At 41.7% G+C, this 20,615-nt stretch overlaps 1 protein-coding gene across 2 annotated transcripts in view; it reads left to right on the top strand.

Moving 5' to 3' along the window:
* The window catches only part of Polr3g (RNA polymerase III subunit G), a 32,903-nt gene extending 13,453 nt beyond the window's left edge, over positions 1-19,450 (top strand). For both annotated transcript variants that reach the window (XM_038321826.1, XM_038321827.1), the window contains exons 4-8: positions 4,491-4,550; positions 7,026-7,076; positions 10,290-10,372; positions 13,678-13,821; positions 17,310-19,450. In XM_038321826.1, coding sequence (XP_038177754.1) covers positions 4,491-4,550; positions 7,026-7,076; positions 10,290-10,372; positions 13,678-13,821; positions 17,310-17,393 — 422 coding nt within the window. In that variant the 3' untranslated portion in view covers positions 17,394-19,450. The remainder of the gene's footprint in view (positions 1-4,490; positions 4,551-7,025; positions 7,077-10,289; positions 10,373-13,677; positions 13,822-17,309) is intronic.
* Positions 19,451-20,615: the final 1,165 nt, after the last annotated feature.

Below are 20,615 nucleotides of genomic sequence, written 5' to 3' on the forward strand. Positions count from 1 at the left end.
AGCCACTAGTTCTTACCTCTACAAAGTCCTCACACTGAATGGGAGGTCCTGTCTCTACAAGTCCTTACACTGAATGCCTGAGCTCATGTCTCCTCCTGCCTCATATTCCCCTCTCCACCCAGCCATATCCTTTCCTGTATCCGTCTTCCTACTGCTGAGATTAAAGGCGTGTGATTCCCAAGTACTGGGATTAAAGGTGTGAGCCACCACTACCTGGCTCTGTTTCTCTTTTAGACTGGATCAATCTCACTAGCCAAGAGTGGCCTTGAACTCACAGAGATGCAGCTGCCTCTGCCTCCTGAGTGCTGGTATTAAAGGAGTGCTCACCACTGCCTGGCCTCTATGGCTAACTAGTGGCCTAGCTCTGTACTCTGATCTTCAGGCAAGCTTTATTTGTTGGATCACAAGTAAAATATCACCATTTGTTATTACATATCTTTATAAGAAGCACATTGAGCAAGTTTAACTTTGGTGACTTATCTGCTTGAGTGTATATAATAGTTTGATAAATGTTACCACAATAATAGAGATTTGTTTTCTTACTTTCTTGATTCTGTTGCACTCTTTTGTCTGGCTTTAAAAATAAAATTAGATTTTATATATTTTAAAAATAACTAATACCTATTTTGTTTTAAAAATTAGCAATGCATGATATACTTCAATCCTATTAAAATTTGATTTTTCTTTAGATAGGAGACATGTTTAGCTAATGGGATGTGTGTTTATTAAAATGCATGCCTAACTGAAAAGCATATCAGCTCATTCAAACAGTTATATGAGTCTTTTAGGGAGGGTCACTGTCTTACTTACTGTTCTGTCGCTGTGAGAAGACACCAGAAACAAGGCCACTTACAAGAAAACATTTTATTGGGGGCTTGCTTATAGTTTCAGAGAGTTTGGTCATGATCAGTGTGGTGGCACAATCAGGCACAGTGCTGAAGCAGTACGTGAGAGCTCACTTCTGACCCACAAGTTGCAGACCGAGAGAGTGATTGAGTGGGCTTGTGAAACCTCCAAGCCCACCCCAGTGACATCTCCTCCAATAAGGTCACACCTCCTGATCCTTTCCAGAGTTCCACCACCTGGAGACCAAGCCTTCACACATGTGGGCCTCTTGGGCCATTCACATTCAAACCACCACAGTCATTAAGAACAGGTTATTAGTCTGTGGGAGTAAATGGTTTGAATCAAGATCAAGGGAGTACTTTATCCTTGGTAACTATGTAATAAAACATAAAAAGATACGTACTTACTTGCTTAATCCCATAAGAAAATTCTATATAGGATTTTTCCAAATTGATAGAAATAAAGCTTTCTATATCGTCCTGTCCACTTCTCTTTCCTGATATGGTACACTTTAAAAAGCACTGCGGTTCAAGTGCAGTTTTAAATAAGGTGCATTCCTGTGTGTGTAGGAGCACACACAGTGCAGCAATCTCCTCTCTATTCATGGGTAATATGTTCCAAAACCCCAGAGGATGCCTGAAACCACAGATAGCACCTAACGCTGTGTGCCAGCACTGTGGTTCTGCCATTGATAACTGAGTGTCTAACATAGGGATGCTGGAGAAAGGCATGAGTCATACAGCATACTATGCATCTTTTCATTTCTAGTAATCTACATTCTGCCATGTGGTTTTGCCTCTCTATTGTCTTGCACCCCCTGTTTTCTCTGTGTCTCCTCTTACTCCCCCCTCCTTCCTAGTGTCCTTAGTCTGTTTTTTCCACCTAACTTTATCCTGTCCAGCTATTGGCTAGTCAACTTCTTTATTAAACCAACCACAGCATAATTTACACAATGTACAGAATGATTATTCTACAGCATGCATCTCTTAGTTTTACTTTTATGCCAATCAAATATTACTCCAGGGATTATTTTTGTGTGTTTCATTGGGTTTTTTTTTTTTTGTTTTCTTTTGTGTTTTTGAAATAGGATCTCTTTATGTATCTCTGGCCAGTTCAGGCTGCCTGTCCATTCTGATCTGGGGTCGTCCTTATAGATTTGTGGGAGTTTCCTTTGCACTAGATTTCTACCTGATCCCCAAATCCCCCATAGCCTCTTTTAGTACCCTCACCCTTATCCACTCCCAGACCATATCCCTCCTGTTCCCCTCCCCACCTGCCCCCAGAAGATCTCTTCTATTTCCCCTTCCTAGGGAATTCCTTGAGTCCCCTCTCCCCCTTACCCTCTGCTTTGGGCCCTCCTTGTTACCTATCCTCTCTGGGTCTGTGGATTGTAGCCTAGTTATCCTTTACAGCTAATATCCATTTATGAGTGAGTACATACCATGTTTGTCTTTCTGGGCTTGGGTTACCTCACTCAGGATGATTTTTCTTTTCGTGCCGTTCATTTGTCTTCAAATCTCCTCGTGCCATTGTTTTCAACAGCTGAGTAATCCCTTGTATACTTGTACCACGTCTCTTTATCCATTCTTCGGTTGAGGGGTATCTAGATTGTTTCCAGGTTCTGGCTATTATGAATAACGTGCTGTGAACATAGTTGAGTAAGTGACCTTGTGGTATGAGTGTGCATCCTTTGGGTATATGCACAAGAGTGGTATTGCTGGGTTTTGAGGTAGATTGATTCCCAATTTTCTGAGAAACCACCATATTGATTTTCAAAGTAGCTGTACAAGTGTGCCCTCCCACCAGCAATGGAGGAGTGTTCCCTTTACTCCACATCCGCTCCAGCATAGGCTATCATCAGTGTGTTTGATCTTAGCCATTCTGACAGGTGTAAAATGGAATCTCAGAGTCATTTTGATTTGCATTTCCCTGATAGCTAAGAGTGTTGAGCATCTCCTTAAGTATTACTCTGTCATTTGAGAGTCTTCTCCTGAGAATTCTGTTTAGATCTGTACTTCATTTTTTAATTGGATTATTTGTATTAAATTTTTATACATTTTGTTTTTTTCTCTTCTTCAACTCCTCCCAGCTCCTCGCCACTTCTCTGTCTTCTCAACTTTATGTTCTTTCTTTCTCCCTCTCACAAAACCACCAACAACCAAGAAACCAAATTAAACCAAAGCCAAACAAGGCAAGAAACAGAAAAACTCCCACAAAGACACAAAAGAATAATTATAATAAACAGGTGAAAGATCAGTCAGACCAAAAATGTTAAAAACAAAACAGTAAGTACACAAAGTACCAATGAGAACATTTTGTTTTGCCAGCTCCTCCTGGGCATGGGGCCTGCCTTAGAGTATGGTTGATAAGCCTAGTGAGACTCCACAGGAGAAAACTGATTTTTCCCTTTGCCAGTGGGTAGCAATTGCGAATATTTTCTTGGTTAGGGATGGGATCCTATGTCCACTTCCCACTCTTCAGCCTGGAACCCCATATGTTTTGAACCTGTGTAAGCTCTGCGTGTGCTGCCACAGTCTGAGAGTTCATACGTGCACCAGTCTTGCTCTGTCTGGAAGACATTGTTTGCTCGGAGTCATCCACCACCTCTGGTTCTTCCAATCATTCTGTCCTTTTCCTTATCTTTATCTGAGCCTAAGGGCAGGAGTTTGCTGAAGACGTCCTAGTCAGGACTAAGCCTCCAAAGTGTGTGTGTGTGTGTGTGTGTGTGTGTGTGTGTGTGCGCAAGCGCACGCATCCCTGCCTGTCTCTCGCTTGCACATTGTCCAATTATGGGTCTCTGTGCTGTTTCTCATATAGTTTAAGAAGAGCCTTCTGTGATGTGGGTTGAGTGAGGCTCTGATCTGTGGATATAGCAGTTTGTCATTACAGTCAGTTTCCTGAAGTCTGAGCTCCTTTCTATGGTAATCCATGCTTCCAAACGTCTGTGTTATGGCTCTCTTTACCAACTTGTGTTGCTTGTGTGCAGGCTAGGGCTATTAAAAGCATTGTGTTGCAAAGCTGACAAATTAGAAGCCAGACACAGCCATGGCTCCACTGACGCTGGCAAGTTCCGATGGTATCTGTAAGGCTCCTTTTAGTGCTTTGTAGAAGGCTCTGAGCCACTACACTTCATCCCCCAAACAGGTAGCCTCGCGCTGTGCTCAGCTTTCCTTTCTCTACCCTTCTTCCCATTGTGAAAAGTTGCCCATTCAGGAACCTCGCAACCTGATTCTGCATATATGAAATGCTAGAAGTGAGCCATTAGTCTTGCCGACCAAGGTATCCATATACCACAGTTAGACCAAGTTTAAATGTGGAGGCTGGAGGCCAGTAGCACAGGCACATAGAAGATGCTGAATAGATCACTGTCTTTGTCCGGGAATGGCTTCCTAATCTGAGGCTAGGCAGGTTGTCTCGTTCCAAGTGCCAGGTTCAAGACTGGCATCTCTCCTTAGCCCGCCGTGGCTCTTGCCATATTTGTAACCATGTTATTCCAGTTGAACTTGTGAATGTTGGTTCTGTTACATATGTAGTATACAAATGTAGGAAATATAGGAAAATAAAAGACTGGTGATGGAAGTTATTTTAAAGAATGGCGTATGTTTTTATGTTTCTAATAAATGCTTTTTCTTTTTTCACCCTAGATGATATTGAAAGGTACAGTAAAAGATATATGAAGGTATACAAAGAGGAATGGATACCAGGTACTGTAAAACAGATCATGCTAAAATGCCTTTTCAAAAGATTCATCCTAGTTTTATTTACGTATGTGTCTGTGTGTGCGCCATGTTTGTGAGGGTGCCCACGGAGGCTGGAAGGAGTCAGATGTCCTGGAGCTGCGTCACAGGACTTCTGGGTGCTGTGAGCCCCCTGGTGTGGCTTGAAACCAAACTTTGGATAGGAAGCAAGTGCTCTTAACTACTGAGCCGTCTCTCCAGCCCCTTAAAGTACTTCTTAAAGACCACAAAAAATATATTAGGTTCTTAGGTGTTTTCTTTGTTTTTAATTGAAGGAAAGTAGAGTCTTTTTTTCCTCCTCCTGTAATTAATTAGAAATGAAAATCATTTGGAAACTAAGAAAATATGTTTATACTGTAACAAGAATGTCATGAAGTATGTTTTGCAGTTGGTTTATATAGGTGTGTGTATGTATGTGTGCATAATATACATATAAAATATGTTATGTGTATATATAGTATAGAGATAAAATATATACTATATATACATACATACCTGCATATATGCATACACATATATATTTGTATATGTGTATACACACACACACACACACACACACACACATATATATATATATATATATGAATAGAGCTTACCAGCTAGATTTTCATTAGCCACAATCACAATATTTATTTGTAATACCAGAAAGCACTTGGTTCTTAGTTCCCGGTTGATTTTTAGAGTGTTCTTGTTTGTTAAGACACCATTTACCCTATGTAGTCCCTGTCAGCCTAGAACTCCCGATCCTCCTGCCTCAGCTTCCGCTTCCTGAGTGCTCTCCATAGTGCTTTACCACACCAGGCCAGCCTTTTGGATTTTTGGCTTTTTGCCCTGTTTTGTTGACAGGGTCTCATGTATCCCAGGCAACCTTTGACCTTCTATGCCTGCCCCTGGCCTGGTTTATCTCAGGCAGTTCAGTGTGGTGCTGGGTGCTGACTTTCAGGTTCCTCCATAGTCTGTGAATAGTCTCACCAAATGAGGCTCCTAACGAGTCCTGGCTTTGAGACTTTTTAAGGAGAAAGTAAACGCCCAACCTGAAGGGTATTTTAACCCAAACTCACGAGTCTTTCTGTTATTTGAGGGGATGTTTTAGCTGCTAACATCATGTTTCAATAGAAACATGCCTGACGGCTTGTGTTAGCTTTCAGAAGTATTACAATCAACAGGGTGGAGGGGGCTTTAGAGGAAATGTCATTCAATCAGGCTATTTTATAACAGAAAACAGTTGCCATAGAATTGGAGTAACCTGCCATGGTCTCTCACACAGACCTCGGTCGCTCAGGCTTTCGTCCAGGTGTCCCCCGCTGCGTCACCGCTTTCCCGAGCAGAGTGAGCAGAGTGCGCACGTTACTGGTTGAGCTTAAGATGTGGGACGAGGGTGGAAACCTTCTCCCAAATCATTCTTTTTGCATGCTTTCTTGTGGTCTGGGTGGTTTCAAATTAAAATATATTCAAAACAAAATTTATCACTGCAGGTAGGATGGTGAAAGTTTGTACAGATATACTGACATTTCTTTATTAGCAGACAGTTTCTTTAAATCTTTTTTGAATATTTCAAATGTTTTAATTAATTTGTGTATTTGTGTTGGGTGTGTGTGCGTGTGTTTACGCCACATGTGTCTAGGTGACATAGGAGGCCGTAGAGGGCATCAGAGTTACAGATGGCTGTGAGCAACCCAGCATGAGTGCAGGAAACTGAACTCAGGTCCTCTGGAAAGACAGGAAGTGCTCTTACCACTGAACCATCTCTCTAGCACCTATACATCTGTATTTATATAGCTTCAGTTTTATATTTAATTCTCTTATTAAAAATTAAAAATGGGGTTAAGGATTGTAATTTGCCTAGCATAGATGAGGCCCTATGAAGCCTCAAGTTCAGTTTCTAGCACCATCCACAAATTAAAAGAAAGTTGATAATTAAAGGAATTATTTAGTTAGTGCAGCTGAAAGTCATTATTGGAGAGAATTTACATGTTCACAACTACTAGTATTTTTTAGCTGAAAATTTTTAAATATTGTTTAAATTATTTATTTTGTGTGTATTGAGTTGACTGCATCCCTTAACTTTTGAAAAAATTGCTGCTACTATATATATCAACAGATAACTTACAAAATACAAAGTAGTTAAATAATGTTTAACAAAGAGAGTTATGACCTTGGTATTAACATTCACAAGGAATTTCCATGAGATGTCTTTCCAAGACACTTTATAGCAACATCTCAAAGCTGTTTGAGGAACTCCTCTCCTTTACAGGAGAAACTTTGTTGCTCTCCGTTCTGTTTGTGTTTGTTTTGTTATGTTCCAGACTCACTCTGTACGACCAGACACTAAGGAATTCTGCTGTCTTGGCATGAACAGCTGCTGTTATGTTCTTTTAAATAATTAAGTCCAAAGCCGTCAAGGAAACTAAGAGTTTTCTATTCTTTCTTTTGTACGCATAGACTGGAGAAGACTTCCCCGAGAGATAATGCCGAGGAAAAAAGTCAAAAAAGGTACACGGACTAACTGTAGTCCAGGATGGGAAGGGTTATTGCTTAAGCTCAGCACTGTAAGCTCTTTTTCCTGGAGTATGCCTGGCATTGCATGATTTCAGCGGAGCTTGGTTGCTGTTGATTTTTTGGACCTTCTGTTTCTGGCATTAATCTCCACAGTTGTGGGCTGTTGCGGGGAGGAGCATCAGTTTTCTTTAAGGATGTGGCCACTGGTAGGCAACAGACGAATCAGTGGATTACTGAAGAAAAAGAAGACATGAAGTGAAGTCAGGAAGGAGAATGCAAGTGGATTTGGGAAGAGTTAATAGGAGAGGAGGATGAATAGGAACAAAAATACTCTCTATACATGTATGAAATTCCCAAAGTGTTAGTGAATTATTTATCAGTTAAAAAAAAAAAAAAAAAAAAAAAGCATGACTGAACTAGGAAAAATTGAGGAGGTGATAAAAGAGAATTTTATGTTAAAGAGGTACCAAAGTGACCGGGTGGTGGTGGTTCACGCCTTTAATCCCAGCACTTGGGAGATAGAGACAGGCGTATCTCAGTGCGTTCTAGACCAGCCAGGTCTACAAAGCAAAATTCACGACAGCCAGGATTGTTATACAGAGAAACCCTGTATAAAAAAAGAAAGGAAAAAAAGATACCAAAGTGTATATTTTATCTTTGTTCTTTAGTAATTCCAGTCAATAAATAATAGAATGTCTGCTATAGCCAGACAGTGTGCCATGACGAACAGAGCCCAAGATGTAGGTGGGCCTGCCCTTGCCTCTTGGTGCTTGCAGTTCGGTGGAGGTAAAACATGAAAGGGACTGGACAAACGTCTCAGTCAGTAATAAAGTGCTTGCCGCTTAAGCATGGAATCTGAGTTCAGATCTCCATCACACACCAAATGTGCGGCACTGCTGCAGGCCCCTGTAAAGCCCCCGTGAGCTCAAGGATCAGTGAGACCCTGTCTACAAAATAGATGGCACACTATTGAGGCAACAGCCAGTGAGTGTTGGCCTCCAAGTGAGCACCCATGGGCATGCACACTCACACAAACAGCACATGAAACAAAACCACATGTCCTTTTAGGAAGGTTTTGAGGAAGTGCGTTTGGAGTGGCCTCTGAAGGGTGGTTGGGTGCTTACTGGGGTGTGGAGTGGTGGGGATTTGGAGGAAGACAGGCTTATGGAGGTGGGATCACAGGTTTGGTTCAGATGTGTTCTTATTTGTTGTTGCTTTGAGATACACCTAGAGTGTTGACGGTGCTCGTGGGGTGGTGCGGACCGTGAAGCAAGACTGTACTCATCAGCACAGGAAGGATGAGAGATCAGGAGAACCAATAAAATAGCCAAAGGGGAAAGTAGATCATCGAGAGAGAGCAGGGCACAGTCTGAAGATGAAGGAAATACAGAACTTAAAGAAATGGTGAAGGAGATTGATCAAGCAGAAAGTGCTCTTAATCACGGAGTTTTCTCAGGCCCATAGTTCCTAATTTCTTTACTATCAAGAAGAGTCTCAGATTCTATACCACTCTTCTTTCCTCATTTTGGTTTTAATACTTACTTCATGAACACACACTCACGTTCAGGGGAGAAGTACCAAGTCACCAATATCACAGAAAGACCATTTTTAATCCCTGTTGACGTGAAAATTATCTATAGTTAACATTTTATTTTTTTTACATGTGCACATACTTGAACTTATTTCTTACGGTATCTGTTAGAAGCGGGTTGGTTCTTCACCAAGCCTCTGCCACCCTCCAGCCCTCTGCCATTGTCTGCTTTCATGTAGATGGATGGAGGCCATCACAAAAGGGGGATAAAGCACAGCCACACTGCATACAACTAAAAATATCACAACCTGGTGGGGGAGTTAATTCCCGATTTCCTTTCCACCGGTGGAAATCCTTGCCAACGGAAGCTGTCACTAGACTGCTGTATAAAGCTCCAGTGATTTGCAGAATAGGTGTGTTCTCAGATCTCTAGTCTGCTACGCATGGTGGTCCACTGAGACATGACCAGTATCATTTATGCACTTAATGTTTTATCACAAAAACAGTACAGTTAGCTAATGAAGAACAAGAGTGTAAAAGATAGTAGTACCATGTAAAAATATTTTCCCTTCAAGTTAAATAGACATGCACTTTAAACAAAATAGAAACACTTCCACTTGAAATACATATGTACACACTTAACGCACACTTCAAATACGTGCTCTTCCTTGTACAACCTTTCTAACTATTAAAATGGGCAAGGGGAAAGTCCTCTCTTCTCCTGGTTGCTACCCGCTGTTATTAGTATCGCTGCCTGGCCCATTTCTTTGTTCTTCATAGGAAATCTCTTTTAAAAAAAAAAAAAAAAAAACTTCATTAATTCAAGACCGCTAAGGTCAGTGGCTCCTCATTTGGTTTAACTTGATAGACTTTAAGTCCACAGTTGATCGTCCAGGAAGTCTAAAAGTCCTTCTCTGTGTTAAACGCTCGTCTCTAACACAGTGAAGCCTTCCTGAGCCCTATTTCTACTACCTGGGATTGCTGTTGTTGTTGTATTTAGTTTGGTTTTGGCAAAGAACTGTGATCATTCCTCCCCATCATGAAAAAAATTTATAGCTTATAAAAATTCCTTGGTAATTTGTAGGATCTTCATATGAACTAATCCTCTATTCCCTACTGTTTTGGAATAATCCAAAAGTGGAATATTTGCTTAGAGTACAACAAGTTATGGTTCGTAAGGCTGCTGAAACATGCCATTTCGTGTATATGGAGTGACAAGCAAAGCATTTCAGTCTTCCCTGTGAAGACGGTGCTCGTGGCCTTTGAGTGCAAGCTCTTTCCTATCCCTGCACCGTTAGCCGGTGCAGCCCTACCCTGCACTTCTGTTTGCTTCACACCTGTTGAGATGCACTCGGCTGATGAGTGACAGGAAGCCCTTGCAGGGCCTCCACTTATTATCCTAGGGCATCAGTCTGAGGTCACCCTACAGCAGGTTCTGTCTCTAGTGATAATAATTCTAAGACTAACGTTTCAGTACTTAGTTAAAATATACCTGATTGTAGTTGTTAAAAATATCTTGTGAAGTGATTGTCATTTGTTTTGAGTTTGGTGAGGTGTGGTGATTTTGTGGGAGGAACTGAATTTACACCGGAAATGATATGGCTGCCTGGTGTGAGGAGAGCTTGGGGACCCCGTTCCTGAGGAAGATCTGCTAACTGCTGGCTGTTTCCTTCCAGCGGATCCAAAATCCAAAATGGCCAAAGCTGCAGACAGAGGTCCTTCACTCACTAACTCTGCAGATGTGTTGAAAAAAATTGAGGTAAGGTTACAGTTACAAACGTGAGCTGGAAAAAACACAGAAGGCCATACTTCCTTTACCTGTCAGCCTTATCTTTTTAATAATGTGGAGCTGGCCGAAGAGAGCTTGGTGCAAAGTTAGGTATGGAGGAAAGAGCTCCCCTGGGGTTGAGCAAACGTGGACACTTGCCTGCCCGTCTCTCCTAAGCTTTCTTTTCTTCTTCTTTGTTAAGCACCACTCCCAATGCCAGGCTTTCTTTTTACTGTGTCCTTAACGCCCCCTTGTATTATTAGACTGGGGTCTGGGGGAGCACAGAGAAGCATGAACCGCTCGCATGATTAGATGTAATTCTTTAGAAAGACCTCGCTTTCCTTTGGTCCATGTACATGTTCTCTACCCGCTCCCCCAAGGGTTTTGCAGTATAAATAAAAGAGTCTATTGAGAGAAAGCTGGTACTCTGTGGACCTTATTTTTCTAGCATTAGGCAAAATAAATAAAGATTAGGTAAGTTCCTTAAAAATGTGTTCTCATCCCTGTCCGTATGTTTATTTTCTTTGTTGTGAACTCCAAAACTATGCATTTCTTACATATCCTTTCAGAAATTTTACTCATAAAAAATACAGAATACAGAACTTCCCCCCATAAAGTTTTTTAATCCTTAAAACTTATTTTATTATTTTATGTGTATGAGTGTTTTGCCTGCATGTATCTGTGTGCACCACTTGAGTGTCTGGTGTCCGTGGAGGTCAGAAGCAGGGTTCAGATCCCCTGGGGCCTCCGCAAGAGCAACAGTGAGCCAAGAACCCAGCCTGAATTCCTTCTTCTAATAACAAAGTATGTCACATTTCTGCATTTTTATTTTATTTCTTAATAAAATGCCATGAACATGGTTTCATATCCAACTCTACAGAGCTCCCTCATTCTCTCATTGGTCGCAGCAATGTTAGAGTGAACCACAGTTGTTTAATAACTAGTCCTTACTGACGAATAGTGGCTTTATAGTAAGTATACATTATAATGTATACTTACTATAAATGTATAATGTATATATGTATAAATGTATAATGTAAGTATACATTATAATGGTAAAAATAAAACGGCATCGTTCCCCGAAGGGCGGCAGCGGGCAGCAGGCAGCGGGCCACGAGGGCAGTGGGTCCCAGGCAGGGAGCCTGCAGCAGTGAGAGACCTCGGTGGGTCAGCTGGTCCCACAAGGAGCCTCCAGCCTCTGCGGGTTATGGAAGAGAAGGGGTAAGGGGAGAGGGAGGGAGAAGGGGGATGGAAAGAGAGAGGGAAAGAGAGGCAAAGAGAGAGAGAGAGAAACAGAGAGAGACAGAAAGGAAGGAACTCAAGCTGGAAGTGGAAGGAAGATCCACTTGTCTCAGCTCTCTGAGCACAGAGAAGGGAGTGGGCAGAGCTTGTCTCTTAAAGGAACAGGACAGACCATTACACACATGAGTAGAGTAGTTTTAGGAAGTAGAACTGTTGGGCAATCATTTTATGCCTCGTATAAAAGAGTTGGTGATTGCCACATTGATCTCTCCCTGAGGGTTCCACCATGAAACCCTTCTGCTTGTGTGCATTGATGTTGATAATTAATTACAGCAAGACTGACTGAGAATGTGTATATGCCTAGCCATTTGATGAGTGCTTTATGTGTAGTCTGTCCTTAAAAGCAGACAGGTAGGTTGTTTTATTCCTTACTTACAGAGGAAAGTCGATGGTTCAAAGTGTGTTTTTTTTTTTTTTTTTTCTTTTTTTTCTTTTTTTCTTTTTTTCTTTTTTGGTTTTTCGAGACAGGGTTTCTCTGCAGCTTTTTTAGAGCCTCTCCTGGAACTAGCTCTTGTAGACCAGGCTGGCCTCGAACTCACAGAGATCCACCTGCCTCTGCCGTGTGTTTTTGCTGACCTCTTTGGCACATACACTTGATGGTAGCTCCTAGTTTTACTAATTTGTTTTTGTACAGTACTTGAGCAAGATGACAATATGTCTAAAATGTAAAATCTGGAAGATCAATGAAGGAATAGCAATGACTGTCAGGTTTACCTAGGTGGAATAATTGGTGGGATTTATGGACTACGAATCCTGCCTGCTGGTAAAGTTTTGAGTTCTAGAAGATGCACATAAAGTACACATAAGGCAGACTGTGGCTGTACTTTCTCCAGAGGACACTGTCTGCGGCACACAAGGGAGTCTCCCTGTGTAGATAGTGTCTAAGCTAGAACTGTTCTGGGGATCCCTAAGGCAAGTAGTAGGCTGGCAAAACTAGCCAGAACCTGTTTTAATAAACTAAATGGAGAGTGACTGAGGAAGATATCCAATTTCAATTTCCAGTCTCCACATGCAAGTCCACACACATGAACACATTAATATGCATGCGTGCATTCACACACACACACACACACACACAGTCATTCAAAACTAATTCATTTAAACTGGGTCTGTTTAAAGTTGTCTTTTCTTTCTTTGCCTTTGAACTTCTTCAAGTTGGAATTAAAAGAATTTTTAAATATTCAGGGAGTTAAAGAAGAGCTAAGTTGTGAATCCTCTGGATGTAAAATATGTCTTCTGTTCATGAATAATTGGCAAAGTCGATTAATTTACTAATTGCTCTTCTAATTACTGTGTTAAGACAAACCTGAAATTAACTCATGTGAAGCCTTAATTATGAATATACAAAGTGATTATTGTGCCCATCTCACAGAAAACCTGTGAAATTCTGTCCCTTATGTAAAGTGAGGGTCATCCAACTTAGGGAACTGACAGTGACAGTCATGAAAATGGGTCACCTTTGTCGATTAAAAAATAATTGGTGATAATGAGGCATTCGTAAAATTAAAATTGTGAGCTGGTGGCATGGTGGTTTTTCAAGTAGAAAACAAGAATTCTCCAGCAGTCATGGCTTCCCAACTCTGTCTCTTCCTTATTTCTAGAACTGGGCATAACAGCTGGTGTGGTTAGGGATGTGTGTTTTAATCCCTTTTTCTCAACCTTCTAGATGTATCATGAAGCAGAAATTCTTGGGAATGGGAAGTAGTGAAAGACAAAGGGGATAGGAAGGGGGATAAACTAAATCCTGTCCCACATTTTCAGAGGAATAGAGATAGGAATCATGGAAAGAAGGCATTGTGGATTAGAATTCTAACCCCAGGTTAATTAACAACTGAAAGCCGGGCAGTGCAGTGACCCTGTTTCTGAGGTGGGAGACTGGCGGGCATGTTAATTTAGGAGTAACCTAAAATGATCCATAAGTCTTCTCTTTGGGCTGGGTGTGTAGATCAAAGAATAATTGTCCGCGTGGGAGCTAATGAATCTCACTTTATCAGGAACTAGAAAGGAGAGGCGATGGCGAAAAATCGGATGAGGAAAACGAAGACAGAGAAGGGAGCAAAGAGAAAGAGAAAGATGGCGACGACGAAGACGACTCAGAGCAGGAGGAGTACGAGTACGATGAAGAGGAGCAAGAGGAGGTAAAATCTGCTGATAAGAGTTATCCATGGCGTAATACATCCATTGGCAAACAAAATCGCGCCCGTAAGCCTAGCAAACTCCCGAATGAGGCGGGAGGGGTGTGAGGAGCTGGGCCTACATGGTAAGGCTTTGTCACAAAACAAAAACCCAAGTTTATAGATGCAGAAATTTTTTTTTTGAAAGGCTTTCTCTGTAGCTTTGGAGCCTGTCCTAGAACTCACTCTTTGGACCAGGCTGGCCTTGAACTCAGGAAGATCCACCAGCCTCTACCTCCCAAGTGAGGGGATTAAACACGTGCACCACCATGGCCAAGCTGCATATAATGGTTCTTACTTTGAGGAGTGTGCTTGATTTTTGCTTGGTCATGAGAGTATGAGAAGAGATGACCGTTCCTTCATGGAAATTATTCTACAGAGGAAACAATCAGAAAGGAGGCAGTTGTTACTGAAACTACCTGGTTCGAGTGAGAAGGAAACACGTAACATGCAACAACCCCGCTTAGGAGTTTATCAGAGAGAGGAAGATGGTGGGTCCACCTTTTAAAAGCTGCCTAGCGCATGCGCACAGGGGGTTGGCGTGGCTATGTCATACGCAGATGACGGGGCTCACGCATGCACACAATGGCTTAGCTGAGTCATATGTGTATGATGTAATCCATGCATGCATGCAAGGGTTTAGCTGAGTCATGATGTGATCCATGGCTCACGCAGGGCCCTTTAACATCCCAGGGGGGCATTAGGCGCTCTGCCTGAGGGCTTGTCTGCACGTGCTTGGCCCCTAGAACCCGGAAGTATCAGCCTTATGTGGCTGAAATCATTACAGCTACAACACAGAGAATAATCTGTGGTGTAGAACAGGAGGCTGTAAGGGCACAAACCAGGCACGTGCTCCTAATTGCAGTACGTGGAAGGTGGAGTCAGGAGGGTCAGGAGTTCAAGGTTATCTTCAGCTAGCCTGACCTTGTCAGACTACAAAACAAGACTACCTGTGGGACCTTGAGAGTCAGTGAGCTCTAGGGGAGGGAACTTGCAGGGAAGGCCTGCAGGTAGGTGCTGAGAGCTGCTTGGTGTTTCTGCCACTGACCAGGTAAGTTAGCTGGACTCGAGGGGTTAGAAAGGACTGCAGTAGGATTCACTAGGGATATTGGAGAGGCATTAAGTTTGGATGGCAGATGCCAGTATTCTAGACAAAGCTGACTTTATAATGCTCTTTTAGTGTGTGTGTGTGTGTGTGTGTGTGTGTGTGTGTGTGTGTGTGTGTGTGGAGAGAAGACCTAATCTATTGGCAGCTTGTTTGGAACTCACTTTACAGCACAGGGTGGCTTCAAATTTACAAATTACAGCAGTCCTCCTGCATCGCAGCTCCCCAGGTATTGGAATATAAAATCAGAGCTACTATGTGCAGCTCAGAAATGCTATTTTGATAAAATCAACTTCCATTGAGTCTAGACCGCGTGTGTTAAAATTAAGTTTTAGTTGTAACAATTACAAATTCATCATCTTGGGTGGTAGAGCGAACCTTTAATTCCAGCACTTTCAATTCAAGGCCAGCATCGGTGTTTCCAGGCCAGCTAGGGTGATAATGTAGTAAACAAATTTTAAGTTTCTATATTTCATAGAAAAGCAAAGCTACAGAGAAATGAGACTGAGTGAGGGCTAGAAAGGGACCTCCCTTAGAGGTCTTGTCTTTAAAGTTCTCTTTGTTCTTTTTAATCAATTAATTAATTGAAATTTTATGGTAATTAATTTACTCATTGAATTGAGACTTGATAAACATTATTTTGGCGAGTATAGTGCATCATCTGGTAACACATGTTAAAGAAGTTGCTTCTTTCTCTTCTGATATTTTGAATATTTAGTTTAAGAATAAACCTGGCGCTCAGGGGAAAGCCAAGAGCCAATCAGGCCATTGGTCTCAGCAGGCTCTCCAAACATGTCTGCATCAAGATTGCTGGCAGTGTAAGCATTTGACTCACTAGACATACTTGGGAAAGGTACCCATGTCTAAAAGACAAGTGCTACTTGCTTGATTGGCAATGCCAGGTTTCTCTTCCTTGCTGTGTGAATGAGTTCGTTGCTTCTATTTCCCTACACACAGAAACAAGGCCCTGTTTACTAGGTAGCTTCATTTGAATGCTCTGCCTGTCACCCTCCCTAGTGTGTAGGCCCCAGGCCTTAGCTTGGTTTCTGGATGTTTGTGGAATTCTTGGCATCCGAGAAGCTAGGCCAACTTTAGGACGCCACAGAGGGTTTGTGTTGGAAGCATAAACGTGCAGGATTTAGGGAAGACAAAGTATTACACAATGAACAGAAATGCATAGACATTCCAGATGTTTGCAAAGAAAACCTGTAAGATAAAGCTGGTATTCAGAAAGCTTTCTTTTGAAAATTGTTATCTGTTTCCACTATAAATAGCAGAGATGAAGAGATTTGGAGGAATGGGGTCAGGGGTGAGGCAGGGTCTTGCTCTGTGTGTGTGTGTGTGTGTGTGTGTGTGTGTGTGTGTGTGTGTGTGTAGTCCAGGCTGGCCTTGAAGTCGGCATTTCTTCCCCTCTGTTTTCTCAATGCTAGAATTGCAGGTATGAACTACCATGCTTCTTCAGTGCATAGCTAGTTTTCCAGTGATGTTTTTCTTCATATGTACAGCAGCTCCCTGCCTGTTCCTCCGTGTCCTTCAATGCCCCAGTCTATCCGGGATCATAGTAAAAACAAGCCCCAGCATTGCACATCCCTAAGTATCTCAGTGTGGACGCAAGCTATCATTGCACTTAATGTGATCCAGTATCTCACCACTTTGAACTTTGCTTGATTAAAAAAAAGATCTTTATTACAGTCCATATAAAATCCTTACCCTGCACCTGGCTGAGAAGTCTCAATCTGTATTCAAATGGATTTTTGAAGTTTTGATAGAAGGCACACATATCTTCGGACTCATTTTGAGGCATGAAAGCCTTACTCAGGCTAGAACTAAGACACGGCCAGAAGCTGGGAGGAACATAAACGGATGGAATGTGGTTTCCCGTAGGTTTGGGTGGGGAGGAGATTGCACTGTGATAGGAAATGGTGCCCCCTGTTGCTGTTACACTTTGTGACTTCATGCCTGGGTTCTGATGCAATGTAAAGACTGTTGATGGAAACACAGTCTTGGTTGGTCAATGCATTGGTGAGATAAATGACCAGTGTTGCAGCTCCTAAAACCCCCGAGTCGCTCCAGCGAGGAGCTGCCCTGCACATTCCTGCTGGGATGGAAGCCCGGCCTTTCTGGTCTCGTATCTGGTTAGCAGCTAAGCATTGTAAGGAGTGGTACTGAGGGAAAGGGGTGGAACTGCTTTCTAAGAGGAGAGCAGTCACAAGCAAAGGCTTTCTCTTCGGGTCTTCTCTATTTTCCTTTAATTTGGTATTTATAAATTAACGGAGTGCATTTTTTGTATAATATTCATAAATGTTGCTGAGTCACTATTGACTAAGGAATATATCCCTTCACTTAGGAAAATGACTACATTAACTCCTACTTCGACGATGGAGATGATTTTGGTGCAGACAGCGAGGACGTGGACGAAGCGACCTACTAGCCGTGGAATTTCTCTTTCTCCTTTTTTTGGTGCAGCTCTGAGCATTTGTACTGACTTACTTTATTTCTGATATGGATTAAGACCATATTTTCTGTCGCTCAGTGTTTGGTTTGATAAATTCTTTTCAAGCTCTTCGGAAGCACTGTGCGTTTACACGCGACCTTACCCCAGCACCTCCACTCCTCTGATTATGTAGTGGAGTTCGGGGTTCTTTGGTCTTTGTTTGGATTTGAATGTGCCTGGAGAGCTTTAACGTCACCCACTCTGCGTGTTCATACTTGAAAAAGATCAGTCTCGCTTAGCTGCTGACCTCTGGTAAAGCTGTTAGTGGTCAGAGTGGATTTCTCGTGCTACTGCACAGGGAGCACTTGAAACACAAACTGGAAAGGGTTTCTCTTACCTGGTATGTTCTGTTTATCACGTGGTGACTGCATAGACCCGAGTTCTTAACAAGTGCAGACTCAGGAGATGAGAGTTCTGGTGGTGGGAAACATGCCCACGGCAAAAGACAGTGAACTAGGTGAAATAGCATTGTTTACATCTCAGCGGGAACAGAGGCTTTCACGTGGCTGAAAGGATGAGAACGCTTGGCTTTGGAGGTAATTCCATGTGAATTAATCATTCCACTGTGTTAAGTTTGACATCTTCAATTTTGGAGGTTTATGGAAAAAAATAACTGAGACATATGGTTTAATTCTCTGTTTATGTAAGTGGAAATAAGTCCTGGCTGAATAAGCCCTGTAACAGAATGACGTCTGGGAATGGAGCTGGGCAGTGCCCTTGGCTTCATTTCACAAGATTCAGAGACTGCAAGCCAAGGATAGAATCGTGGAAAATGAACTCAGGTCATTTTCAAATTACAACTGTTTCTTCTTGTTTTAACTTACAGGGTGACTCCCCTGTAGTTTTATATTTTGCAGGAGAAGATATCCAGAACCCTTCACCTCTAACGACTTTGAACATGCCAAAGATTTCTAAGGAAATGTATATTATACATTTCAAAACTAATATCTTAAAATTATCTACCTAAAGGAGGAAACCCTGCTCTCTGCTTTGGGGAGACTTGTCATTTATTACCTTCTGACCTGGAAACTGGAGCCCTGCTTTTTCTCTCAGGATCAAGATAACCTTGAAATTGAGCTTAAGTTCATGTGCCTTAATTTCTCCACTTGTAAGCAGTTTCCTATAAAAATTAAGCACTAAGTAGAGTTTACTAAGTATTCCATCTTTTACCTTACAGAAACAATCATGCCCTAAATTTTATTTTTTACCCTGTAAACAACTGTACTGTGGAAAGCAAGATAGTTGTGAGAACCATTTTTCTGCTACATTATAATTCAATTTTCCGATTGTACCCACGTTAGATTTGTACAGTCTGGCGAGATTCCAACGTTCTTTTCTCAGGAGAAGAATACTTTAAATGGCAATACTTCTTCAAATATTTCTTCCAGATGGGTGTGATGACCCATATCTTGTCTGTATAGTGCTGTACTGACCATGTGTGACTTACATCCAGTTCCCTGGAACTTGTAAAAAATATTTTAAGATTCTAAGTGGAAACATGAAAAGTCTTTAATGATCCAGTGTGTTGGGGAAAAGTTTTTCATACCAAATGCTGTTATTTGGGAATGACAGGTACTTTATTCTCTTACATTTGGTACCAGAGCCAAACATGTATGTCATAGATGCTCCTTCCTTCATTACAAATCAGCAAATAACTGTTCAAATTGGGGAGATGTGTTGGCAATAACTTCTTCCCTAGCTTCTGGTTTGTCTTCACTGCTGTTTCTTCTGTGGGAAGCCCCTTTCAGGCAGTACTTGTTCTGGGGCATCTGGCATCTTTAGTGATGTTGTCACGCTTTGAAAGATCAGTTTACAACTTAAAATATATTAATTTTGAGAAAAGATGTTTTTTAGGTTGCTTGACTAATAAATCTTGTTTTCTTGGCTTAAGCTTTGAGACTGTGAAATTGCTTTAGAGATAAATTCTTAATGGTTAAAGTACTTACTGGGACTGGTTGGTGAAATATCTTAACAAATAAAGCTATTTGCTACAATGCTGATTATTCTGTATTTGTTTATACATATATATAAAGTTTAAAAAATAAAAAATAGACCTTAATACTAAGATGGTTTACAGTGAACATTTATTTGGTAGAGAAAACTAGTTAATTATGGTTTTTTTCCTTCTAAAGTAACTTCATTTATTGAGCAGGGATGGTTGTTGAATAAACTCCACCACACACAACCAAGCTCTTGCCTCTGATTTGACAGGGCGTGTGTGTTCACTGTTGGCACCAAAGGATTACAGTCCCTCTGTCCAACCACACCTTCAGGTGACAAGTGTCAGAGAGATTGTAAAACAGCTTTTAAGGTCACATTGCTGTAAAATAGAAACACACAGGAAAGATAAGTTTCCCCAGGAGAGTTTCCTCAATTCCTTATGGTTCTTAAGTATATACATACATACGTATGTATACTTTGTGTATGTGGTGTGCATCTAAGTGTTCATATGCGTGCAAGTCTGTTTGCAGGCCAAAGGCTAAGCAGAGTCTTCCTCTTCACCAACCCCACTGAACTGTCTGGCCAGCCAGCCCAGGGCATCTTCCTGGCCCTGCCTCCCCTGTACTAGGATCACAGGAGTGCCTCTTTCACATGAGTGCTGGGGTCTGAACTCTCATCGTGCGCAGCAAGCACTTTACTGAGCATTCTCCCGAGATTTATATTCCTGAAAGACATTTTTTGTATATAACACATTACAGTCTACCTAGAGAGCACCTCCTGAGACTGACTTAGCTCTCTGAGCATGGCCTGGACTTACCAAGTCTCATTTGCCAGAAACACAATCCCCATCGCCATTTATCTAACACTTGTTTTAGTTCCACAGATAACCCAGTGGGAAATCTGAATTCATGAATGTGTGACAACTCGATCTTATACCCAGCTGTGAACTCCACTAAGTACAACAAAGACTGCCCTGGCAGGACATATCCATTAGTGAAATAGTGGCACAAGCATTATAGAAGTAGCCGGTTACTTGCTATTTAGATTTCAGCCCTGTTCGCTAGATGAAACTCACACTTGGCACCATTATTGAGCTAAAAACCTACTGTTAGAGACATCATAGATCCTAAGGAAAATCTATTAGGCTTATAAGTAAAATATTAGACTCCTAATGATTCAAAACTCATCTGAAAAAGCTAACATGCAGTAAATGGTGAT

Source organism: Arvicola amphibius, chromosome 3 (genome assembly GCF_903992535.2).
Source record: "Arvicola amphibius chromosome 3, mArvAmp1.2, whole genome shotgun sequence".
Taxonomy (NCBI): domain Eukaryota; kingdom Metazoa; phylum Chordata; class Mammalia; order Rodentia; family Cricetidae; genus Arvicola; species Arvicola amphibius.